This window comes from Solanum verrucosum, unplaced genomic scaffold (assembly GCF_900185275.1).
Source record: "Solanum verrucosum unplaced genomic scaffold, falcon-dt-bn FXZP01000009.1, whole genome shotgun sequence".
In the NCBI taxonomy this organism is placed as follows: domain Eukaryota; kingdom Viridiplantae; phylum Streptophyta; class Magnoliopsida; order Solanales; family Solanaceae; genus Solanum; species Solanum verrucosum.
In genome coordinates, this window is record NW_026020231.1 from 3,680,775 (window position 1) to 3,707,538 (window position 26,764).

At 32.1% G+C, this 26,764-nt stretch overlaps 3 protein-coding genes and 1 non-coding gene across 7 annotated transcripts; 1 reads left to right on the plus strand and 3 right to left on the minus strand.

The window, feature by feature from the left end:
• Window positions 1-5,264: 5,264 nt before the first annotated feature.
• On the plus strand, window positions 5,265-12,883 carry LOC125832547 (sucrose nonfermenting 4-like protein). 3 transcript variants are annotated; one of them, XM_049511721.1, is made up of 14 exons: window positions 5,268-5,565; window positions 5,678-5,765; window positions 7,884-8,066; window positions 8,220-8,351; window positions 8,454-8,513; window positions 9,406-9,495; window positions 10,111-10,245; window positions 10,508-10,649; window positions 10,754-10,930; window positions 11,460-11,523; window positions 11,641-11,710; window positions 12,158-12,254; window positions 12,342-12,457; window positions 12,654-12,883. In XM_049511721.1, exons 1-13 carry the CDS (start codon window positions 5,498-5,500, stop codon window positions 12,431-12,433), a joined length of 1,398 nt encoding a protein of 465 aa, XP_049367678.1. In that variant the 5' UTR covers window positions 5,268-5,497; the 3' UTR covers window positions 12,434-12,457; window positions 12,654-12,883. The 3 variants fall into 3 exon arrangements, 2 of the variants coding, with proteins under 2 accessions (XP_049367678.1, XP_049367680.1); XM_049511723.1 differs by having other exon boundaries at window positions 5,421-5,565; window positions 7,808-8,066; XR_007443230.1 differs by lacking the exons at window positions 12,342-12,457; window positions 12,654-12,883 and having other exon boundaries at window positions 5,265-5,565; window positions 11,460-11,544; window positions 12,158-12,252.
• Window positions 12,884-13,014: 131 nt separating this feature from the next.
• Window positions 13,015-14,612, minus strand: LOC125832373 (pentatricopeptide repeat-containing protein At5g61800). The gene has a single exon (XM_049511516.1). The coding sequence runs from the start codon at window positions 14,608-14,610 to the stop codon at window positions 13,015-13,017; it is 1,596 nt and encodes a 531-aa protein (XP_049367473.1). The 5' UTR covers window positions 14,611-14,612.
• A 95-nt stretch (window positions 14,613-14,707) lies between these two features.
• TRNAS-AGA (transfer RNA serine (anticodon AGA)) lies at window positions 14,708-14,789 on the minus strand. Its single transcript has one exon. It is a non-coding gene; the product is annotated as a tRNA-Ser (tRNA).
• A 4,096-nt stretch (window positions 14,790-18,885) lies between these two features.
• On the minus strand, window positions 18,886-23,277 carry LOC125832569 (calcium-dependent mitochondrial ATP-magnesium/phosphate carrier protein 2-like). Of its 2 annotated transcripts, XM_049511750.1 has the most exons (5): window positions 23,178-23,277; window positions 22,327-22,858; window positions 19,694-20,479; window positions 19,516-19,606; window positions 18,886-19,418 (listed from the first exon to the last, which is right to left on the minus strand). In XM_049511750.1, exons 2-5 carry the CDS (start codon window positions 22,763-22,765, stop codon window positions 19,226-19,228), a joined length of 1,509 nt encoding a protein of 502 aa, XP_049367707.1. In that variant the 5' UTR covers window positions 22,766-22,858; window positions 23,178-23,277; the 3' UTR covers window positions 18,886-19,225. The 2 variants fall into 2 exon arrangements, with proteins under 2 accessions (XP_049367707.1, XP_049367706.1); XM_049511749.1 differs by lacking the exon at window positions 23,178-23,277 and having other exon boundaries at window positions 22,327-23,016.
• Between the last annotated feature and the right edge of the window lie 3,487 nt (window positions 23,278-26,764).

The following is a 26,764-nucleotide window of genomic DNA, read 5'->3' on the forward strand; positions in this document are numbered from 1 at the left end:
TTCCAGTCAGATACCATCTACATATCATGAATTACTAATTGACTATTATAATTTCAGGATACTAGCATAGTAATATACAAACTTCATACCAGTTGGATTCAATTTTTTAAAATATCAGTGTGTTTTCAAACTGTGTATTTATTGGATGAAATGCATATGAAATCTTATTAATATTTGTATGACTATGACTTTAATGTTTTGATTTTGGATATTGTATGAATTGAGATATAATATTGGTATACAAATGATATGAATTGTATTTTAACATTAGTGTGATTGTCTATTAACTGTGTATATGGTATGAATTTTTAAACTGGTATGAATTATCAAACTAGTGATTTTTTCTAAAAATATCACACTATGCTTACTTTCGATTCTAAACATGTTTTTGGATGAAACGTGTATGAAATCTAATCAATACGTGTATGCCTCCGACATTAATGTTTGCTTGATGATATATAATATCATATGTTTTCTTCCAGTCAGATACCATCTACATATGAATTACTGATTGACAATTATATAATTTCAGGATACTAGTAATATACATACTTTATACCAGTTGGATTCACTATTTTTAAAATATCACTGTGTTTCCAAACTATACATTTATTGGATGAAATGTGTATGAAATCTGATTAATATTTGTATGACTATGACTTTAATGTTTTGATTTTGGATATTGTATGAATTGTGATATAACATTGGTATACAAATGGTATGAATTGTGTTTTAACATTAGTGTGATTGTCTATTAACTGTATATATGGTATAAATTATTAAATTGGTATGAAAATGATATGAATTGTCAAACTAGTGATTTTTTCTAAAAATATCATATTATGCTTTCTTTCTATTCTAAACTTGTTTTTGGATGAAACATGTATGAAATCTGATTAATAAGTGTATGTATCCGACTTTAATGTTTGATTGTTGGATATTGTATGAATTATGATATAATATTGGTATACGAATGATATGCATTGTGTGATTATATGAAATTACGAATGTTTATATGAAATTGATTTATTGTTGGTATAATATGTGTGATATAAATTGAAGTTAGTGTTGAAATGAAACTTGAACAATATTGGTAAAAAAATTGTTTTAATTTTATTTATAGTAGGACACCAGTTGAAAACCAAATTAATATTCATGATAACTTACATTAAATACTCAGGATACGTGCATTCCATAATTACCTTGTATAATTATCACTATATTAACACTATCTTATATATTAAGCTTGAATAAATTTTATTTTCAGCAATATGAAATTTGTATGATTAATGAATGAAATACATATAAAAAATGAACAATATATTAAACACTTAGTTATAATGCATTTCACACCAATTATGTTTCATATCAAAACAAAACATGAGTCATAAAGTCAAAACAAAATTAAAATTTTATACAGTCTAAACAAATAAGTAATCTTTTTTTTTGCACAGGATAATTTGAACATGTCGTCCTGTTGTGGCCAACTTGACGACATCTACTGCAAGTAACTCTAGACCGTTAGAATTTCACATCAGCAAACCCCTTCCAGCGTTCAAGTTGCGTTCTTCCTACCGTTCTTTTTGGACCAGGCGACATCAATTTAGGCTCTGAAACATAACTTGGTATATCCCATGTGCTCTCGCATGGGAGAGGTTCAACCATCTATCATAAGTTGCGGTGTTATCGCACTTACTAGACCTATAAAGACTAGAAGATTCATATATAATCCACTCCATCTGAAAATCAACATATTTCCGTGTTTCATTAAAAAAAATAACTAGTAGTCATTCAAAGAACATACAAATTTCATCCACAAAATTCATTATAATAACAACAAAATTATACACACTTGTCAGTATCTTTTCATACAAATGTCATTCAGACAATACTCTACAAAACAGATTTCAAAAAAAATAATATTTCACATTTCATACCCACTTAATACATATTTCACACAAACAATCATCACTCATATCAAATTTATACACAATTGACAAAACTTATATAAACAATAAAATTTCAAATTTTATACCAACTTTAAAACCTTTTCATACATTTCTTCAAAATTCTAAATAAGTTTTTTTAAACATTACTAAACACACTTTCATACCAAATTCATTCCATTTATACTACCAAATTCATTCAAAACTATACATTTAATTTATATTTTCAGGAAAAAAAACAGTATTCAATATTATAATCTTAATCTACGAACCCAATCTACAACGATAAACATATTTATATGCTATACATTTATGCTCAAATCATTCATATATTGCGCTAATTTTTCACGAAATCAATGTTTTAACATTTTACAAAATAACCAAAAAACAAAAACTTACCAACACAGTCACTAATATTACTGTTTCACAACAATTAATATGTATTATGAACAAAATGTTTTGTTTATACAAAAAAACTAAAAAATTAACTGTAGTGACGATTTACAAAAACAAAATCACATAATGTGATTTACAGTTTCATTGTTTTTTTTTTTTTTCATTTCACTGAAATACGAAAACAAATTATAAACAATAACAAATACTAACCTGAAGGATCCCATCTTACACCATGTTTAATTAATATTGATACGTAGTCGTCCATCACAACAAAATCAAGATTTTTCAAACAAAAAAAACTTCAATTAGTTGACAGTGACAAGATTTCTGGAAGAAAATTGAAGAGAGAGAAATGTGGGAGAAAAATAGATAAAATCATAATTTTAAATTAAATTTAACAAATTAGAGTGAATTAAGGAAATTGAATATTCTTAATTAGTTTGAATTTCCTTAATTCATGCTAATTAATAATTATCTTCAATCATTTCAAATCTAATTAACACCACTATTTCCATTTTTTACCTTTTTTTAATTCTAGAAACGTTTTAGTTTTTTTTTTTTTTTTTATCTTTTTTTTTTTTTCAAAACAAATGTTTTCAATTATTAAAAACAACTTTTTTTTAAAATAAATCGTTAGAACCTGAAATTTTTAATTTTACAACTTGAAAGTTTTATTTTACTGCTATAACTTGAAAATATTAGTCTAATATATGTCATATATTAAATTTTCACTAAATTTAATTATGCTTCCTAGCTATAGTTTGCATATTTACGGACTGTAGCTACAATTTAAGTTGTGTCGTTTGTATAATTCGCTAGTACATTTGTATAATTAAGTTATTTTTGTATAAACTCAAAATAACGAATTACAAACATCAGAAGTGTAAACAATTATACAAATTCTGAATTATATATACAAAAGTTATACAAATTATATTATACAAATTCAGAATTATACAAACATGTGAATTATACAAAACTAAAAAGCTTAGCCGCATAATTATAGCTAAAAATAGGTCGTGAATTGTAATTAAGACAAACTTGTTATGTTAACTAATTAACTAGTATATGTTTGTTTATACACGTAATTTTCCTTTTTAAAGATTTCATGTTAAATGTGTTTTTATCGTTTATTATTTTCATAAACTCTTAACAATTATATTTGACAAAGATAGAAGTGAACTTGACAAATTTTTAAAATTACAATTGTTCATGAACAATTTTGAGGACTAGTTGAAAGTGTTGAACTTACCCAAATATAAGAGACCTTTGTATTTATTTATTTTTTGTCATTTTTTGTTCTATTATAATAAAGGTATTTGCAATTATTTTTTAAGTGGTTCGATTCTGAAAATATTTTAAACATTATTTGTGTGTTGAATTTTAACTCTTAAATCATTGGAGGTTATACTATGTGAAGAACTTGTTTCTCTCCGATCGAATATTAAATGTGTTCACTTTTAATATAAGTGCTCCAAGAGATATCTAAGAGACCATTTGAACCTAACCAAACATGAAGAGTATTTTCTACTTTTATTTTTGGGTTATTTTCTCTCTTTTAAAAAAATAAATTTACTTGTAATTATGTTTTAAGTGATTTAATTGCATAAATGTGTTAAACATTCTTAGTACAACAATAACAAATAATATCATATTGAATAACAATATGTCAATATAATTTCATGAGTGAAGTTTTGAGATCAAGATGGGTGTATACATTTTATTATTATTTTGTGTAAGATAAAAATGTTTTTTTAAACAAACTCTCAATCTGAAATAAAGCTTTTAAATATTGTTAATGTATTGAATTTAAACTCTTAAATTATCAATAATTATATCATATAACACACTTGTCTTTTTTGTGAGGTTGAGAGAGAAAAGAAAAATCATTTTGTGAAAACGAAGTATTTGATGCGTAGAAACATTTCACTTTATGAAAACGAAATATTTAATGCGTGGAAAAGTAATGAAGTTTAGACCTATATAGGAACAAGACGTCTATGTTACTCAATGTAATTTTCAAACGTTACCTTACAATATAATTTCCCTAAAATAATCATGCACCTCTAAACATCAAAAAGGGCCAAACACATAGGACATATGAAACAGAAACTAAATTTCTTGCTATTTAAAGCCAAACAATCTTACCGGAAAAAAGCCCAAATAATTGTAATTCTTTCGTCTCAAATTATTTATTGTTATTTTTAAAAATATTTATTTCAATAAAGTTTATGATAAACTTAATTAACCCCCCTCCCCCCAAACCCCCACTGTTCTTAAAAATCACAAATATTTCAATAAAGTAAATAAATATAATATAATGAAGAAAAAATGTACATTTAAAACATAAATAAAGGTAAAAACAGTAAAAAGTTCTTCTTAATTAACACTCAATTAGTTTATTTTTACTTGTTCACTAAATTTTAAATATATTTTTATTTTTATTTGCCACTTTTAATATATCAAAAAAAATATTTATAATTTTTTTCTTTCATATTTTATCCTTGACGAAAATGACTTATTTTCTAAATTATTTTTCATGATCTAAAACCATACATCAAAGTAGTAGTGAGCATATAAACTAGGTTAAGGAACATACTCTATCTCTTTTATTTTCTTTATATTTACATTTTTAAATATGGGTACTATAATCAAATACTCAAAAAAAATATAAAGTAGACAAGTAAAACTGAAGAAGACACAAGGTATTAATATTATTTTTTTTAACCCTTCTCCTAGAGCTTTTACTTTTCCTCTATTAATAATTCGAACTCACAATCTTAAATTTAAAAATAAATATGCTTAACATCTAAATAACTCCCGTCGTGAGATAGGACACAAACACAAGGTGAGTATAAATGACAAAAGAAAAACTTTGGGAAAGGGAAGTGAACCAATGGAGAATTTCTTCAACTATTTCAACATTAAACTACACAAACATCATACTATCATGTCGTATTCATGCCTATATTTTTTCTATAAATATTATTTCCCCTCTTTGCTGGCTTCTTTTCATACGGAGATACCGATGCTCTTTTACTCCACCATTTTCCTCTGGTATTTCTATTGATTTTTTTTTTTTTACTATTAGCTGCCCAAAACCATGTATTTATACAAAATCACACAAGGGAAGCAGTTCTGTATCTGAAGTGGAAATGGTACTAGTTACCTTTACATGGAGCCATGGTGGTACTCATGTTTTTCTCTGCGGTTCCTTTGATGGGTATTTTTCATTTTTTTCTATTACAACTCCTATTTGATGATTTCGCAAAGTGCACTCTACATGTTTGATGTTATGTGCCTATTAACAGCTGAGAGATTTTTGGGTGGTGCAGATGGAGTGAGCAGATACCGATGAATTTGGTGGAGGGTTCTGCTGCCGTTTTTCAGAGGACTGTTGATGTTCCACCAGGATATCATAAGGTATTACCTAAAGTTTTGTGTGATGATTGTGTGTATTGAGCTATGATTCCGTGCCAATTAGACCTAAAAATTGAAAGAAAGGGTTGCATGGTGTCATTTTTGTCTTAAGTAGTGTACGCGAAGAATAGATTCACCTTTGTCATATAGTATAGCTGCAGGGGGTAATCAAGTTCATAGAGCTAGAATTGTGGTATTTGTAAAGAAATGGATGAACAGGAAGAGTGTTTCAAGAATCATGATTAGCTTTATAATTGTAGTATAGTGGTGAGTATTCCCTCCTGTTACTTGGGTGACCCGGGTTTGATCCCGGCAACGGCGTGTTTGTTGTCTTCTGAGCTGAGGGTCTATTGGAAACAATCTTTCTACCTCACAAAAGTAGGGATATAAAGTCTACCTACATCGTACCTTGGGTCTTGTGGAATCACAGGGTGTATGTTGTTGTTTTTTGTGTTAAGTTGCAGGCGAGTTAACTGATATGAATGCTCCCCCCCTTCCAGTTAATGTTTTGTTACTCCTTCACAAAAGCTATATGTGGGTTTGTTTTCTGTCATTTCGACTTGAAATCCTCTGGAGGTTGCGAAGCAGATTGTAACTTCTTCATTTGCTGCAACATGTGCCTGTTGAAAAATATCTTACTTATACAAGTAGGTAAAAGCTGCATATGGTTTCTGAAAGCCAATAACGAGGAAAGCTAAAGCTTAAATGCATAACTGCCTATGTCGGAAGGATCAACCACATCTTCTTAAGTGAACAATGTAACCTGTTTTGGGGGATTTCATCTTCAGGCTTTAGACGTGTACTTTTGAAGTTTGTAATTGCATATTTCTCCCAATTATGTTGTAATGGCATAAGAAGGTTAATTTGCTTCCTCCGTACGCTTTCAAGTTTCTGTCTTCTCTGGAACAGTGGTGTGTCGTCGCAATGCAGCAACAACAAAAGAATTAATCTGAGTCAAAATTAAACTTGGGCTGCTGGTTTCATCGTCTGAGGCTTCTGCTTTCATGTTTTAAGCTTGTTTCTGGCATAATAGTCTTTTCTCATTTACGATATGACAGTTCTGTATGTTTCACTATCCGTCTTTAGGTTCTGAAAAATGATGAAATCATAGCTAGTCAGTAATCAGTAGCATATCCAAGCAACAACAATGATTATTAGGTGCTTTTTTCAAAAAAAAAAAATTGATGACCAAGGTGCTTTTTTTCAATTGCAATCAGATCTAAGTGCCTTAGCCTTTATAAAGTGGATAAGTGAGAACCAATTCTCAACCTACATTCTTTAAGGGATTATAATGTGGATGATTGATACCCATTTGTCACCTACATTGCTTACTCCCCCTTCACAGTTAAGCTGATTTGAAAAGATAATATCAACATTAGGAAAGTAAATTGAATTGTCTAGCTTTAATTGGGTGGGTAATAATATTTCAAATAATAGCTAAATGTGTAGAAGATGGAAGGTGAGTTTATTGGATAGTAGGTCAAGGCTGGAAAAACACAGGTAGTGTTACTTCTCATTAATTTGAGTTCTGGAGATGGGGAACTTGGTATTTTGGAATTGGTCAAATGAATTGGATGGAGTATAACCAAAAGTGAGTTAACTTAATTGAGACCAAGTGAGTACTCCAAGAGATGTGCCATTACTCACTGTGATCCATCTTACCGTACCCTGTACATTTTTTGTGTTGTGCATTTTAACTGCCTCTAAGAAGAATCGATGTGCTTATTAGCATCCATGTATCAGCAAATAGTAAGGCATGCAGATTTAGTAATACTGTACCGGCATTGGTTTTTCTCTTGATAATGATTTTTCATGTCTAAAATTCCCGAGGATTGTGGTATTCTTTGATTTTGATGCTTTGGCTGCTGTGTTACTGATCCAAATTTGTATCTAATATGTCTATTCTGGTAAATAGTTTGATTTTCAGGACCATCCTTGTTTTCTTAACAAGCTAAGCATTTAGCAAATTTACCTCTTCATAAGAGAGGAGTATCATGAAATTTTACATTATTGTAGCTCTTACTGATCGTATTATACATGCACAGCCACACCTGCTTAAAATAAAGGAAAGTGCTCATTTTGTACGGAGTTGAATTTACTGGCTCCAAATGAACTATGCAGTACAAATTCTTAGTTGATGGCATCTGGCAAGTTGACCAGGACCAGCTTTGTGTTCAGGATGAGTATGGTGCAATCAACAACTTAGTATTTGTTAAGGAATCGGTTTCCATGCCTTCTACCTTAATAAGAGAGGATGCTCAGTCAAAGTTGGTCTCAGGTTTTACTAGCAGCACACATCTAGAGGTTAGTGCCAATCAGAAAGAGTTTCTTACTTGATATGGTTCATGACCCAGTTTCCTTTTCCGTCCTTCATTCTGACAACTACTCATAATGACTTCATCCGACCATTTTCCTTCACATTTTAATTTCGCATTATCTCTTTGTCATACCAACCAGGCTTCATCTTCAAGCGAGTCACAACTTAAACCAATCATGCAGTTAAACAATGAAATAGATGTTTCCCGCCATCGTCTATTAATGTTTTTGTCATCTTCCCAAGCATATGAGCTGATTCCAAATTCGGGAAAGGTTTGGAAGTCTTTATGTATGCTTTCCCTTATATTGTGCCTTTACTTAATAGTAACTCTAATTAAATTTACTGACTACCTAATTGGTGATTTTTTGTTGTAGGTCTTTGCGTTAGATACTGAAGTGGCTGTGAAGCAGGCTTTTCATATCATGTATGAACAGGTATGGTTTTCTATGGACACTATTGATTCTCTTCTCGGCTCCTTTTGCGTGTCAGAGACACCTTTGTCCTCAAGGTAAAGGTTGTAGCTGACTATAAATACTTGTTCAAGCAAATTCTGGAAGTTGTAAGTTGTCTTGGAGAAAAGCATATCAGTTAAATTCAAATTATACATTTCAAGTTTGGACTTGATTAGTAAATCAACACAAGCAAATATTTTCTGCACTTTATGAAGACTATTTTAATATATTGGATAAAATGCATGAAGGTTGTCTACAATGATTTTACCATGCCCAACTACTAGACCTTCAAATGCACCGGTTCGTAAATGTTTCACTATGATGATTGAAGGTATTTGATAAAGGAAAGAAATTTAATTTACAAGATACTATCTCCACGAGATAGTTGGTAAGGTCTGCGTACATTCTACCCTCCCCAGACCCCACTTGTGAGATTCCACTAGGTATGTTGTTGTTGTTGTTGTTATGTTCCTATATTGGAGGTTGTGGAAGTGTCTAATATTCATTTGTCAATTTTCTCTGTTATGGCCTATGGGGATATGAGTGTCTTTCCTTTAGTCCGCTGTGTTCTAGGTGATCTATTCCTTGGTTTAGTATCATTGAAGAAAACGTAGGAAATCAAAAATATTATTCAGTGCTGGCAAATCCTGCCAAAAAAAAATGTCCCTGTATATTTGGCAGGGCATTTATGCAATTGTGTCAGTTGAAAAATTCTAATATTCAGTAGGAGTTTGTGCTATCCTACTAGCACTAAGAATTATATTTCCTTGTCTTTAGTGATTTATTTTGTACTTTTTTCCTCCATTCAAGTTCCATTTTGATTTTGTTTTATGGTTGGAATTTCTTGAACTTAACTAGCTGAATATATGTTCAGCGACTTGCAGTGATGCCTCTTTGGGATGGACAGAATGCGATGATTTCAGGAATGCTTACTGCTGCTGATTTCATTTTGATCTTGTTGAAGGTACTTTTAAATTGCTAAGCAGTGCTAGCAACAAGTTTAGAGTTCTTTATCTATGAGTGGAAAGTGCTGAAAATTGAACCAAAGGTGATTATTCTTTGGCTTGCCTCTGAATAACTTAGCATCATAATCCATGTTTTTAGTAAAACCTCAGAAACTCACTTTTTATATGGCTAATAAGTTGCTCGTCCACGGAGGAACCTAATCCCCCTCCCCCCTCCTTTCCTCGTCAAGTATTTGGTCATTCAAGTGCATCAAATTATGGAGAGTGAATCATATCGATCAGAGTCAAGCTTATTTTTTTAAATTAAATTTTTTAAACAAAGTGACTGTCTATGTTCATTGAGGATTATAAACCTGCTGATGAATGTTCCTTGCATTGTATTCATGGGGAAAATCGATATAGTAAGGTTTAAAATCACAAGAAAATATTGCCTTCTGAATTCCATCTACTATGTATAACTTTGTGTAGTTGAATCCTCCAATCATACGCCTTTGACCTTGCAATTGTAATGTTTATTGGTCCTTAGAATTGTTGTTTATTACATTAGTGCATTATCTATTACACATCTATGCTTCTTTCTTATATGTCACACCTAAGGTTTTACTATTTTGCAGCTCCAGGAAAGTCATCCAATGCTGACCCATGATGAGCTTGAAATGCACACGATTTCAGCTTGGAAATATGGAAAGTTCCAATTGCAAGCAGAAGTGTCAGGAGCTATGATACCTCCAAACAGAAGAGTACTGCAAGTATGTAATCGTTTGTTTTGCTGGAGTTTTAGTTAACTATCTTTCTTTTCTAATTGCTATGTGGAATATTAATATTTTTTTTTGTTTATAACGACTCTCCCTGAAGTCTTGGTGGTTTTTTTTTTTTTTTTTTTTGGGGGGGGCGGGGGGGATCGTATCTTCATGTTAGCTTACCATAAGAAAATTTATTTTCTCTCACAGCAGCTTTGATCTAGAATCTTATTCTGTCTATTCATTCCTCCTATTTTCTCTGCAATCACAGGCTGGTCCTGATGAGTCGCTGAAAGACGTGGCCCTAACATTATTACAAAATAAGATATCTGCAGTTCCAGTTTTACATTCATCAGAAGACGGGTCATCTTCGCAGTTGTTGCATACTGCATGCCTTGCAGGAATATTAAATCGTGTGTTTGCCTATAGCTTGCTTTCACTTATGCAGCTTTGTTTCCTCAGAAAGTTTTTGCAAGGACTTATGTTGGGTTTATTTATCTTCCTTGGAAAATCTTAGACATATGCAGGCATTTTAGGCACTCTCTAGAGTATCTGCCTATTGTACAGCAACCAGTGGGTAATCTTCCATTTGGCACCTGGACAAGAGAAGTTGGTGGAAGAGCAAGCAGCCGTGTATTGTTGACATTACACAGTGGAGACCTCCTTAGCTCTGCTCTTAAATTACTAATAGAAGGTACACAATCGTATTTTTAGAGTTGTACAAAATTGTCCTGGGTAACTTGCTCACAGATAAACAGAATTTGCAAGTGCCCTATTGTGAGCCTGTGGTTTTGAATTTTCTTTCTGATTGGTCTATAGTGGAAGGTCTAACTTAGCAATGGCTAATTGATTTCAATTTGAGGATATCAATGAGCTCCTAGCCAATAAATTCATAGCTAGCAATTCTCAGACTCGTGGTTTAGTGATAATGCACTAATTGCAAGCTAGGTTCCTGGGAAAAATAAGATGTAACTTTTCTGGTTTTCCATCCTTCCTCGTCCCCTCTGTGTCTTATTCCTAGTCTATATGCTAGTGGGGTTCATATTTACTATTAAACATGTGATAGGGACCTGATCCTTCCACTTCCACATCTCAATATAGGAATTGTTTAGTTGAATTAGAAGACCCTTTCTATTGTTATTGGGATTTTACCCTCTCTAGAAGTCAGTGATTGTAGAACTTTGAACATGTGTACTAAGCACATCGTTCTCTTGCTCTGACAGGTGAGATAAGTTCAATACCTATCGTTGATGATAATGGAGCCCTTATAAATGTGTATTCTCGGAGGTAATTCATGCACTTCCAATGGTAAATTCTTGAATTTTTTTATTTTCACGCATAATTGAAGTTGCTTGATTTAATTAAAGCCTTACAAGATTTGTAATTTTGATCGTCTTTATATAGTGATATAACCTCTTTGGCAAGAGGCAATGTGTATGCTCGCTTTCGGCTTGACCAGATGATAATGACTCAAGTAAGTGCCTTTCAATCCACCATCTCTTGTTTCCTCAAGATTATCATGCTTGCCTAATATAAGTGAGGTGCTAGTATGCAATAGAATTCTATGGAGTACAAAAGTCAGTGAATTTTCTTAAAACATTTCAAAGTTTGTTCTTTGGCATACAAAATTACTCTATGAAGACTTAAATGGTAGTCATACTTGTATGGTATATGAAGCTTCTTAAACTATTATTAATTTATTACCTACCATTTGGTTTTTTCTCTTTGCTTGGAACTCTTTCATCTTGATTAATTCCAGATGTTATGGGTAAAAGTCTTGGGAGTCATTTTGGTAAACACTCTTGGCCACTGTTGATGTTCGTTATAGGGCATGAGGACATTCTATCACTTCATTTGTAAATCCTCGGAGGAGAGAATTTTCGGAAGTTGTAATGATGCAGTAATTTGAAATTGGCTTCAGGTCCTGCAGGTCTTAGATGAAGCATCCCGTGATCGTTGTAGGACATGCACACGCTTTGATTCACTGTATAGGATTATGGAGGTCCTTTCAGATCCAAGTTTGTACCGCTTCTTTTTTCCTTTCTGACATTTTCCTTGTGAGCATCATAATCTTGTAGTTTGAATGCCTCTTCTTTTTGTTTCAGCTGTGCGGCGTGTTGTGGTCATTGATCCCAATAGCCGGCATGTAGAAGGCATAATCACTTTGAGAGATGTGTTTAATCTTCTTTTAGGCTGAAATTTCTCTTAATCTATTTCACAGGTATATTTACATTTTACTTCATGAACTGGCAAATCAATCTGCATATTTTATGTTGCACTTGCTGATTATGCGCTTTCATATAAAGTAGTATTGACTTATCAAAAGTACATAAAAGTTACTTTGTAGAAAAAGTAGTGAACTGGATCCAATCATCTTTTTGGTCATAAAAGTGACAATTCATTGTTTTATTTGGCAGGTGGGAGTAAACTAGGACGATGACTTTGTAATGGCTAGTCAAAGAGAAAAGTTCACTATGTCATTTGGCTGAGTGGAAGAGATTTTTATATATCATCACCAATAAAAACTGTAAAATTGTAGCATCATAAATGAAGTTTGTGTAGTCAAGGAAAAAAGAGAATACAGAAAACCTGGACCAAGATGTAACTCAAGAATTTTCTTACAAGTATATAACAATAGTATAGTTGAACCAGTATATCTGCAGCTACACTTCAATGACCCCAATCATGTTGGGTTATGTTATATGAATTTTCACTTCTCATGTCGCTTCATTTAAGCTTCGTCTTAGCACAGTACAAACAAGTGACAAGAAAATGTTGTTAGTAATATTGCTTCAAATTGAGTTGCAGACAATTTAAGATAGAGTATATCTCGTCGTTTTGAGGGTGCAAGTCATCCCATGAAATAAACTCATGTGCCACTCCATTCAATTGAATCAAACTACAACCAGCACTCTTCTTGATCTTTACGCGGTCTCTTTTTCTCCTTATATCGACCAAGTCATCCCAACGGCCAGCATCTGCAAAGACATTTGCCAAGATTGAATAAACACCACCATCTTCAGGTTTCACCTCCATTACATTTTCAGCAGCTTTCACTGCTAGCTCGACGTGCCCATGTGTCCTACACCCACCAAGCAAACCACCCCAGACAAACACATCACCAGCCATTGGCATTGCCTCTATCATCTCCATAGCTTCTTTAAGCAACCCTGCACGTGCCAGCAGATCCGCCATGCATCCATAATGTTTTAGTTCTCGAGGAACACCATAAACCCCTTCCATTTCTCCAAAGAACCTTCTAGCTTCATGAATAAGACCCCCATGGTTACACCCCACCAACAACGCCAAAAAAGTCACCCCATCAGGCTCAACACCAGTCTCCACCATTCTTGAGAAGTAATCAAATAGTAATTGGCCATGGCCATGCATCGCTAATCCAACTAGCATAGCGTTCCAACTAAACACTTTTTTGTCCTTGCTCATCTCAAATAACTCTCTAGCAATGTCAATGCAACCACATTTGGCATATAGATCTACCAAGCCAGTACACAAGTACGAATCTATCGCAATCCCCTTCCTTTTAATATAATCATGTATCATCTTCCCCTTCTCGAGTTCCCCCAGTTGTGCACAAACTGAGAGAGCAGAAACCAACGTAACGTTATCAAATTTCACATTCAACGTAACCATTTGATCAAATAGCTCAATGGCATCTTTACACTGGTTCATTTTCGCATATCCAGCCATAAGTGTTCCCCAAGAAACTGCATCTCTCACAGGCATTTCATCAAACACTTCCCTGGCTTCCCCAATCTCACCAGCCTTAACATACCCATCAATAATTAAATTATAAGAAACAACATCTCTGTCACAACTTTCATCAAACACTCTACGTGCATCACTAATACTACCACTAACAGTATACACACGAACAAGATTGTTACATACAAACACATCAACTAAAAAACCAAACTTCAACGCTTGTGAATGAAGGGTCCTGCCCAGAAACGGAGAATTCAGTAAACCACAAGCTTTAAGAACAAAAGGGAAAGTGTGGGAATCTGGCGGAACTGAATTTCTCCGCATTTTGATGAAGTAAAAGAAGGAAGTATTAGGAGAAGAGAGAAGGGTGTGTGCTCGAATGATGGTGTTGTAACAGAAAGTTGATGGGTTGTGAATAAGATTGAAAATGGTGGATGGATAGCGAGTGGTGGGTTGTGTTGGAAGAGAAGAGAGAATGGAAGTGAAGGAATGAAGGATTTGAGTGAGGATAAAAGTGGAACTGAAAGAAAAGAGGAAGCCATTGGTAATGGATTGAGCATGAACTTGATGAATTTGTGAAATCGTCTTGCATTGATGCTTCAGTGTAAAAATCAAGAAGGATGTTGACTGCTTGCACCTTATTTGAACCATAGAAGAAGAGGGTGTAGTTCATTGTGGGAAGTGTCACAGTGAACGGGGAATGGTGGCAAAAGAAAGTGAAATAGTGGGAAAACGATAAACAAAAAATCGTGGACGGCAGGATTCGAACCTGCGCGGGCAAAGCCCACATGATTTCTAGTCATGCCCGATAACCACTCCGGCACGTCCACCACATGTTCCTTGAGTTTGAAATATTTACCTCCTTGTTGGAAACACTTGTGCAATGGAAGTAGTATTCCTTTCTAGGCTACTTATCGGGCAGATAATTCCGCTTAACGATTTGGCTTGCTGAATAACGGTTATTTAAATTTACTAATTCGCTAGTCAAGCAATAAGATATCGGTTGGTTTGATAACATATTAGTAATTGGTTATCATTCGATGTATCGGCTAATCTCTACCTTTTTTTTCTTCATGAACGCACCTTAAAAAAAGACTTCTTTTCATGATTTTAAACCCAGTTAAATCATAAAATTCTTTTGTATTACAAGATATAGATTACTACTAATATAATAGTTAATACAAAAGAAAAGTAAATAGGTTTTTCCAGTTTTTGGCATTACGACTTTAGGACTAACAATATATAGTATATTATGAAAAAAATATTAAATGAGGATAATATATCAAAGATAAAAGTGTAAGTATGGTAATTCTTAACGGGTTAACAGTTTATCCGATAAGGAAATTGAATAATTCGCTCCCACACCAATAAGTTCATTATTAAATTCTAATCGGTTCACCAACCGTTTATTCGATAACCCAATATCAATAAATCAATTTTGTGATTGACTTATCGGTTACGGTTCGATTTTGAACACTCATATTTCCCCGTTTCAATTAGGTGACACCGTTTGATTTGATACGATTTTTTAAAATTTTTAGATATTTGTGTGGCTGTCCGAAAAACAAAAGAAAAGGTGTCCTATTACGGTTGTTCTTTTGCTTGAAGTGCATACTTAGAAGTCACAGTTCATTAAAAAGAAAGGTAGTAGCATGTTTGTCATTCATTGTCTTGCAGATTTGAAGATTTTGACCACTACCAATACTATCATTTATGACATGATTTCACAAATTCAACTATTTGTCTTGATCGTGGTATCAAGAAATATAAATTCAAATTATCTAAAAAATTATTGTGATCATTTCTAGCATGAATAAGTCAATCATTCATTTTTATATCTTATTGAACAAAAATGACGATATTATTCCTTTGTTGATCAAGAATTTAGATTTTTTGTCAAATGTCATTTCTTGCCTTTGAAAGAAAGCAAGGAACTAGAATACTACTAAACTTTAAGTCGATGGTAATTTTAAGTGTTTGTCCAAAGGCAATGATCAAAGTAATTACATGGAAAAAACATTTCCAAACAAAGTCTAATGATAGCCCGTGGTCCTACTATGATATTCTTAGCCGCCAGCCAAATTCCAAGGAGCAAACATCTCAATAATACCTAAACGGTTAGGGCAGATCTAGAGTATCGTGTGTTAGATTCAAACTCAATAGTTTTTGTTCAATACGTGTTAAGGAAATCAATTAAATATTTAAATATAAATTCAGTTACTATTGTGTATTAAATCCAGGCCATTATAGAAATACCACAAAATTTAAATTCTGAATTCGCCTCTTCAAAAAAGGTAAGTCAATCAACCAACTCAAGACAGCTACATAATCACTTTTAGCTACTTTGTTTATCAATAATTTCACTATCAAAAGGAACATTATGATGGAAAATGACAAGTATTGTACTCTTTCCACATTTAGGTCCTTTTTTACTGGGATAATGTCTCCTTCCCTATTCCCCACTTAATAATGCATTATAGTGGCACCTCAATCTCCACAAAGATTCCTTAGAACCATTTATAATTTTATAATGTTGGGGTACTAAAAGTGGACGGTTCAAAATAATTATACTCTATGAAGGGAAAGCCAATCTGCATCATATTCTACTTTTAGTAGGTAAACTGTCCTCTGTTTTCTTCTTTCAGCATCCTTATAAAAAAAAATTATGGGAAAAAAGTTTGAAATATATCTAAATTTTGATCGAAATTATTGTAATAATTTTAAACTTTGGACATGACCTATTACTCATGCACTATTTAATAGTGTATTTTAAAAATATATAGGTGTCCACGTGGACATCATAAATATTACATCATTATAAATAGTAACTTATCCACCTGAACACTTATATATCTATAAAATACACTATTAAATAGTAAAGGGGTAATAGGTCCTACTCAAAATTTGAGATTGTTACAATAATTTCGATCAAATTTCGAAGAAATTTCAGACCATTTTCCTTTTTTTAATGTTTGAGGACCTCAGTCAAAATGCTTTTTACGCTTTAACTCCATCACTTTCCACTTGCATTCCACTTGTCAAACTAACTTTAGCTCTTCTTCATTCCACTAAAACGATTTTTATCTTCTTTTCCTCCCTTTTCTCCACATGGGGAGTGAATAGATTTCCTTGCTTTTATTAATCTAATTGTGTTTATGAGATCAACTTAAATGAAGCGGCGAGATAAGATTTTCACTGACACTTTATTTTGATAGTTGTGACTTATTCTATTATATTGTATTGTTAGTTTAAGTAATATATTGTTATGTAACATAAAAGTCTCATTTTATGTATTGTTGATTTAGTATAATCGTATGTTACCTTATCTTCTTTTTTTCTCCCATTTGTTTTTTTTTTTTTTTTCTTATTATCTAATAATTATATTTTATCTTTTTATAATAGCTTTACCTTGTTTCCTGCTTTTCTGGTAGATTTATCCTTCACATTATTAATACACGACATTATGTAATGACAAAAAATAATAGTACAATCTATTCAAATGTCGTATTGATCAATGCAGTACACTACAATATAATATAACACAATACAATATAATACAATACATTATGAAATGATATGTAACAATTATCCAATCAAGAAATTCAAAAGAAGAAAAGGTAAACATATGAAAAAATCAAGCGGATTCAATATCTACTATATATACCTAATAAGTAATTTTAACTTAGTATATTTAGTAGAATTTTTCGACCATGGGAGTTCGTATACCCTAGCTCTGTCCATGAGCGAATTGGACAGTGAAAATCTATATAGCTAACCTCAACTTATTTGAAAATATAATTATTGTTCTTATTGTAGTTATCTAAATGTTTTGAAAGAGGGAATATAAATATCCTTAGTGGTGGATAAGCAGGAGGGACTAATACAAAAAGAATATTATTAGGATGGGGACCATAAAGATTTGTCATTTCTCTATTTTTGTAGACCTAGGCTAGTACAGATAATATAGTGGACAAATCCTAGGCATCCAAGATTGTTATATATAATAGGACTTGCATAAAACAAGAGAAAACAGCAACTCAACTCCTATTAGTTGTGATTTGTGAAGCACAAGAAGATGTGGAGGAAGAAAAAAAAGAAGGATGTTGATGTACCACTCGAGGAAATGGCGATCACTAGGTCACACCCTTTGGTGCATCTGATGTGAGTCGATACCAAGGGCGAAAAAACAGGCAAGTCATATAGGCAAAGGGAAGGCAACGCCTTTCTTCCAGGATTTTAATTCCTCTTTTTTTTTCTTGTATTTTCATACTGTATTACTTTCCATCATGGATAAGTTGGGGTTTTCAAGTTTCACATGTATAATGATGTTTTAAGCCTTTTAGCTTTGGATTGAACTACTGTTCAACCAAATATCCCTGTATTGTGTTTCTTTTCAAGTAATACTGCCCTATTCATACTTTCCTATTTTATCCAATGTGTTCTACGACTACTAATCAGTGGCGGCGGATTCATGATTTTTACTAATAGGATGAGGTTCAATTGTTCAAACGGTTACAACATTGAAACAATTCAAAATAAATTTCTATACTAAGATATTCATCTGGGATTCAAAATATACAATATATCGTGTAACTTTAGAACGAAGAAGTATTGATCGACTCCATTTGGACAATACTGGCAGGATACATCAACATGCTTTTGATGATAAATGATTCATGACGATGAAACAACCCAGACTTGGAAAGAAGTTAAACAACTCATCCACAAAAAATAAATATTAATAACATATAGGAGTATGTGTCGTCACGCATGACGCATTGATGAATAACATATTAATTATTGTGTGATTCGAGAAATCTAATATAAAATTGAAGAAGTTGCCAAAAATATAAGTATTCAGTCGAAGTTAAACAATGAAATGGTGCAAAATGAGTTTGAATATTCATTTAGTAAAAAAATGGCAAGGTGTAGACCTTACAATGTGTATGTAAATTTACAGAGGGATATTCCTATAACTGGGACAGAAATCTCCAAATGAAGATGACTATTCTCAATTGACAAAATAGTTGTTCCGTCAGGCGAAGAAGAAAACTCTCCTAAAAAATTCTTCAACATCCAATGAGGGCAACAAATCAATCAAGTGTTTTTTCTTTTTTGACAAGTAAAAATCTGAGTGTATGATTTTGAAAATCCATATCACCAATAAGACTAATAACCTAATTCATTTTCATCGTCATCATCAGCGTCTCTTAGCATCAGCTGATTAACCTCAAATGTGGAACAACCTTCCAGGAGTATATACCATCTATTTGATATCTAAACTCTTTTTCATGTATTCATAAACGATATAAGTAATGCTTGCTGCTGGCACTACTTTTAGAAGATTCGGAAAGAGCCCTTTGTAGAAGCCCCTGGGACCTTCATGCTGAAGTGTTCTCCGGAACACATCAGACATTCCATTGTAAGCAGCCTCAGTATTTGTAGGTTGAGCTTGCATTCTAGCAGGAGTGTGAAAAGAAAGACAAGTTGCATTGTAAAGCACAAATAGTTTATCCAAATCCTGAAAACCAAGTTGAGTCAAACATGAAGATTTACCTCGTTCTTATAACCTGCAAAGGATAAACACATGTTGCTCCAAGCGCTCCAGAAATTGTTCCACAACCAAGTTGCACAAGAGCACCAGGTTCTGCATATTAACACAATTGTTAGAAAAATGCTAATTTCACTTCGTCAGAGATGAGTTGGTTAGCAGTTGAAGAGTTACAAGCTGTACCTCTATCCTGAAGAATATAAACCCTGGACAAATCCTTCAGTGTTTCATAAACAGCCAAATCAATGCCTGAATAAGGTATAATTCCAAGAAGAGATGGTATCAGCCCTTTATAAAACGCCCGAGGCCCCTCCTGAATCCATATATCTTTTGATAGTTTTCCCAGGTTGGGGACCTTTCCACCTTCACTTGCATGAGTTTGTAACCGAGTCTTAACAAGATCCATGGGGTAGATAGCAGTCTGTGCTACTGCACCAGCCATGCCCCCAGCCACAAAACGTCCAGAAGCTCCAATGTCACCCTGTTCCTCACCCTTCGTATGAGCAATCACATTTTTTAAGATCTCATAAGCGTAAAACCTAATTGCACTTTCAGGTGCAACCTTCATCACATTTAATCCATTGCCCCTAAAAAAACTCAATACACCACCATCCTTCCATATTTCTCGGACAGTGGACCCAATAGAAGCACGATTAGTCTGAACTTGTAAAACCACCTTTAGCCTATCAAGGGGAGCAGTAGCGGTACGAGAAGTAGCTCCTGCAACTCCCCCAGCAAGGAAATATTTAGCTGTATGGACATGCTTATTGATGCCTTCGGGTATGACGGCTTGTTCACCAATATCTACAAGACATACCCTCTCCCAGTACCGGTAAATATTCTCCAAGGTGGCCTCATGTGGATAAAGTAGAAGAAAATTTCTCCATTCTTCAAAAGTGATAATCCCATTATTATCCTTATCAACGTGTTCCACAAAACGTGCTAGTTCATCATCATCTATTTGTATACCTGCAAAAAAAAAAAGTCCTCATTTATAAGAGGAAGACAACTAATGAAATGAAATGAGGCTAGGGAACACAGAATGGCCTGGAAACATACATCCAGAAGAGATGAATATTCGCAATAGCAACATATTTTATTTTATTTTGATGACAAGGGAAACCCGCAGCCGCTACCCGCAATAGCAACATATTTAAGGAGTAAAGATGAACTTTTGGTTTGTAGATTCAGAAAACTTTTCAAATGATCACCCAAACCTATCCCTGCTCACATGCATACGTACATATACTCTTCTTTTTTGTTAGATTAAGCAAAAAGATCATTATACATATCCACATGCTTTCTAGCCATGTCTAAATATAGGAAATAATGAATTAACACATAGAGAAAGTCGATAGAAGCTTAAATAAGGACAAAATCTAAATGCAAAAGAAAGATTCATAATAGCATCCATCAACTACTGCAAATTGTTACAAAGCCACCAATCAACATGGTATAGAAAGGTTACCAATCATTAAATTCAACAATAATTCCTATGTTTTCTTGCAAATTAGTGTTACTTTTTACACAAGAATGAAGGTGAACAAATCCGTAAAGATGCAGGGGCATCAGAATATGATGTAATATCATCCAAGACAAGATAACATCACACCTACTTGATATACACAAGGGGCTATTAAATCTCTCACATAGCATCCACCCACTATTTTTTCTTTCTTGTACCTGTCTACCAAATGGAAATCTAAAATAGACTACTCATCCCCGAGGTGTAAAGGATATAACTTTGGTCTAGTACAAAACGAAATGGATCCCAAGAAACAGAAAATCAGGGCTTCAGTCAAACAAGAATTAGCAACTGAAGACGAAGCTCGTGCAATTTCAGCTATTAAATTGAAGTTAAATTATCACTTCATAGCTAACGAACTGAAGCTCATGCGTACAACTAAGCTTGTTCCCAGGCTCAATAAGATTCCTATGTGGCATCTCTAAAAGACACCACAAAAATGTGACTTTTTAGCATCAAAGAATCATGTAACCAACAAACTAGAGCATATCATATTCTAGGTAATTAGTATCAGAAAAAATGAGGAGCAGGACATCCTTTTGAAAGAAGGCAGTGGAAAGAACAATGTGGAACTGTCCAGAATAAGGCAACAGGGACAGATGACTCACTACAGCATTCTTCCAACATGGTCAAAAAGTGATTGGAGCTGGGAAGTGATGTCACGGAATGCGTGAACCATTTCCACTAATACAACTAAGTTGGTATTGACTAAGAAGCATGGAGAGGATTTGAATTATTTCCTAATAGAATGTAGTTCTGCTGCAGCACAGTTATGATCCATAATATACCATATATAAATGGTGAAAGTGATTGCAAGTTAGATGGCGAGCAAGTTGGATGCTAGAAAGAACAGCTTATAGAAGACAACTAATTGTATAATTTGGTCGTAAGAAAAGAGGACTAATCAAACTTTTGAAGGAGTCGAAAATCCTAGAGTTAAAAGTTCTCTTTTGTTTCTTCTGTAAAGACGATACACCTTTTTTGTATAGGTAGCTGGCTAGATTTTTGGATACTTAACTATTGACCCAACGATTCATAAGCTTTGTACTATTAACATCATCCTGGCTTTTTTTTTCTTTACAAGTCAAGACACACACATACGCACATCGTCATCATATCATCTTGGCAATAGCAATGAAAGACAATTGAACTCACAAAACAAAAGTGCAAGGATGGAAATTCTTAACTAAAGATAATTCTACATTCACACCAAAGCAGCAGTACCAGTAAACAAGGCAGCAAAATTATCAGCAATTAGGATTAAACTACGAGTCAGCGAAATAGTAAATACCAGCTTTTACAAGGGCATCCCAGAGCTCCTCAGGCAAGATACACCCATTGTGCTCCACATCAATAGCCTGAAAAATCCTATACAGCTCCAACTCCTTATCATCCATATACTTTCTGAATTCCGGATAATCCACCCTCCCATCCTTATTCTTATCACACTCGGTCAACAATTCCCTAGCAAACTTATAATCCGCCGGAATTTGCATAGCAAACAACCCCTTTTCGATTTTCACAGAATCCAAGTAACCCACATTGTCGGAATCAAAGAAACTGAATAGACCTCTGATTCTAAGGTCCCTCTCTTCCTTAGTCTCCCTTAGTGCTGATAAAACATGGTCCACTGAAACCGGACCCGGCTTCTTCACCGGGTTACAACAACCAGACCGGTCCTTAGCCGCCATTACTGGATGATTCACATGCTCCGCTACAGCTCCAGACATACCCAACAAAAAAATAATTATGGGTTCTTCACAGCATGAATTTTAAGCAACTTCAGATCTAATAGAACAAACGCAACCGTGCTTTTGATTTTCCTGTAGTGGGTCAGTAAAGAAGCGAATTAGTTCCTCTGATAGAAAAAGAATGATAACTATTACAAGAGAATATTTCTGAAGGATCAAAGAAGATCCGAAGAATAGACCCGTATAATACACGGGCTTACTTCCTTCCTTTCTTCTTGTTCACGGGTCAAGAAAAAAAGGAAGAAAGAGAACAGTTGAAGTTTTACCAAAGTTGAAAAAAAAAAATGATTAATTTATTGGGAGTACTGTTTAACATACCACTTTTAAAGAAAACGTCAATGGCCGGTTTCAAACACACACGCGGACAACAAAAAAACTCAAATTCCTATACCAGTTAAGAGGTCCAATGGGGATGAAGATGAATTGTGAACGCCGTTGTGGTGGTGAGTCGGTGAAGATGAAGACGCAGCAGCTACAATGTGTGTGTGTGAGAAAATTTTCCCAAAACATGTGGAAGAAAGACTCGAGGAGTGATCAATTTATATGAAATGGGAATATGATTCATACACATGTTCCTTTGTTTTTATTCCTAAAGAGGCTCGATATGTTACTGCAAGAATAAATTTGTCGGTAAATTTTATTTAGATGGATAAGATAAGATTTATTTTGTTTGAGTAAAAACTTCTTATAACAAAATGGGGTTTGAATTGACTTATTTTTAATGTTTTTGACTTTTTAAGTTTTTTTATTTTGTAATAAATATTTAAATAACACAATAAAGGATCGTTTGATAGAGTGTATTAAGAAAAATAATACATGCATTAATATTAGTATGATTAAAGACTCAATTGTCCCTCAAAACCTCTTTTTACATCTTTTTCCACCATAATAGTGGAGGGTATCTTTGTAAATAATTTTTTTTATGCAATGCATGTTATTTTGAATGCATCGAACCAAACAATGAATAAAAATAGTCTATGTATAATTAATATAAACATAATTAATATTTGCATTGCTAATGTAATCATTACAAATACTCTATTTAGTATTATTCTTATACACTCTATCAAACGAAACATTTTTACAAAATTGAAAAAGTACATAAAAAAAAAGGTTGAAAGACAAAATACTCAACTTATGATTTTTGTCTTTTTAACTAATAAATCATTGTCAAAAGTCAATCCAAACCCCCCAAAAAAAATTATTAGATATTTTAGGTCTTTAATTTTAGAAAAGATTTTAAGTGTATTTTAAAGTGTTTATTACATATATAGGTTAATCACGTAAAATATGTTAACTTTTTTCATTATACATATCAATGCTAATGATTGAGTTTTACGAAACTTAGGCTAGTTTATCTAATATATATTACGTTAAAAGCATGAAGGTTCTTTAAAATATTGACTGAACATTTATCTTTCATTAAACGATAATAAAATTGTTATTTATTATTTTTTTAAATAATTATCAATTATTATTTTCCTCAAATAATTGTCATTTATTATTTTCCTCAAATAAGTATCATATATTTTTTTCCTCGAATATTTATTATTTATTATTTTTTTCAAAAAATTATCATTTATTATTTTTCTTCAAATAGTTATCATCTAATTATTATCCTTAAATATTTTGAACTTTTTTTCATAAGATGACAAAACTAGATTTACTCTTTTCCTTAAATAATTTCTTAATTATTTTTCTTAAAAAATTGTCATTTATTATTTTTCGCAATTATTTATCATTTACTATTTTTCCTCAATAGTTATCATATAATTATTATCCTCAAATATTGATTGAACTTTTTGTTTTACATAAGACGACAAAATTATCATTTACTATTTTCCTTAAATAACTTCTATTAATTATTTTTCTTAAATAATTGTCATTTGTTTATTTTCTAAAATAATTATTATTTATTATTTTCCTCAAAGAGTTATCATTTATTTATTATCCTCAAATATTGATTGAACTTTTTTTTCCATTAAAAGATGATAAGATTTTCATTTGTTATTTGCCTTAAATAATTGTTATTTAGTATTTTCCTTAAATACTTTTCATTTCATTATTTTCCTCAAATAATTGCTATTTATTATTTTCCTCAAATAATTTTCATTTATTGTTTTTTTCTCAAATAGTCCTCGTTTATTATTTATCTTAAATAATTATCATTTAATTATTATCCTAATATCTCATATTTTGAAATTAATTAAAAATATAAATATTAAATTTTTATTATTTATAATAGGTAAGAACTCTTAATATTTGATAATTTAAAATTAACTAAAAAAAAATCTCATTAGATCTTTTCTTATTTGAACTATATTGAAAGTTTTAACATTCAAGACTTCAAAATCAGTTTTTTACCTTATTAGTACACGACAAAATAAATAAATAAATTTTAAAAAATGAAATAAAGGGGTTTAAGTTTAGTTAAATAAATTTTCAACTTCGCTATATGAAAATGTTATCATTTAGATATACATAATATTTATTTTATTATCAATTGTTATTTTAAAATAATTTTGTTCTTCATATATACAAAATTTTATAACGCGAGATAAACATATAAAACACATACACTAAATTAGTAGTTCTTATATTGCAAAAGTGTTTTAAAATTTGTTGTTCTTGAACTAATTAATTGTTAGTATAGCTTTCAAATAGATAAGTAAAAAGGGAATTCATACATATTTCCTATTTATATATACTTCTAGTACACCTACCAATTCCGTTTCCGAAGTTTATTATGTTTGAATAAATATTGCATGTAGTGTAACAATAAAAGTTTTCTTAACCGGAGGTTTCAGGTTCGAGCTTTAGGTATGGAGAAAATCTTGTTGGGAGTGTCATTTCCGAATGGATTCTGCAGAGCGCAATCCAAATTTAGTCGAAGCTCCAATGTGGCACCGGGTGGAAAACCCAAAAAAAAAACTTTTCTTAAAATATATTGTACTTCTTGTTGTTTTATATTAATTGACGTAATACACATGCACAAAGTATGTATACTAAACTAGTGTATATAACTAAATAATACTCATGACATAGTAGTTAATTTATCCATATAATGAATGTTCAAGAATATGCGCATGAAAGTTTTTTCAAAGTTTGAATAAAAATATGACGAAACAGTCTATTATGAGCTCAGATACTCAACCACAATAGATTGTAGTTTGAGTGTCTAGATAAAAATAGATATTCATCCTTCAACTTAATTTAATGTCTGTAAAAATGAACTCTAGCCATTACTAGGAATATTCATGGTTCAATTTAGATCGGTAATTGGTTAAAATCGAAACCAAATTAATTTAATTAAGCAATATTAAAATTATAATTACACGATCAAAGTGATTTAGTTAAGCTATACGAAAGTCATTATACACCAAATTAAGATCAAAAGATCAAGTCTTTATAGCAAAAATGGTAAAGTTAAAGACTTAGATGCATTAAAATTTAACAAAAATATTATATTTTTATTTATGAATAATATATAAATAATTATAAAATTTGTATATATAATTTATCGGTTCGATTCAATTATTTTTGTGATTTTTTTAGTAAAAACCAAGTTAAACCAAATATCAAATTTATCCGTATTTAAATTTTTAACCATAATCAGGAACAAACCTACTCAATGCTTAAAAAAACTGCCTAAAATTAACTATGAGGTCGATTTTTTCAATGTCAAAAAGAATAAAACCACAAATCAACCTCAAGAGGTTAATTTTTTTCTAATCGATAAGAATCAATAGTTGATTATGCATTTCTATTAATAGTACTGACTAGAAAAAATAATTATACGAATAATCAAATGGACTCCTAACTTTTATATTACATCTAAATTTTTTTTATTCGATATCCGACACTTATATTGAAGCATGATTAAATTTAAAATTACATTAAAAAATTTCTTTTTAAGAGTAAAATACTCTCAGACGTAGACAATTCCATACTCAAAAAAACTCAAATTCAAAATCATTA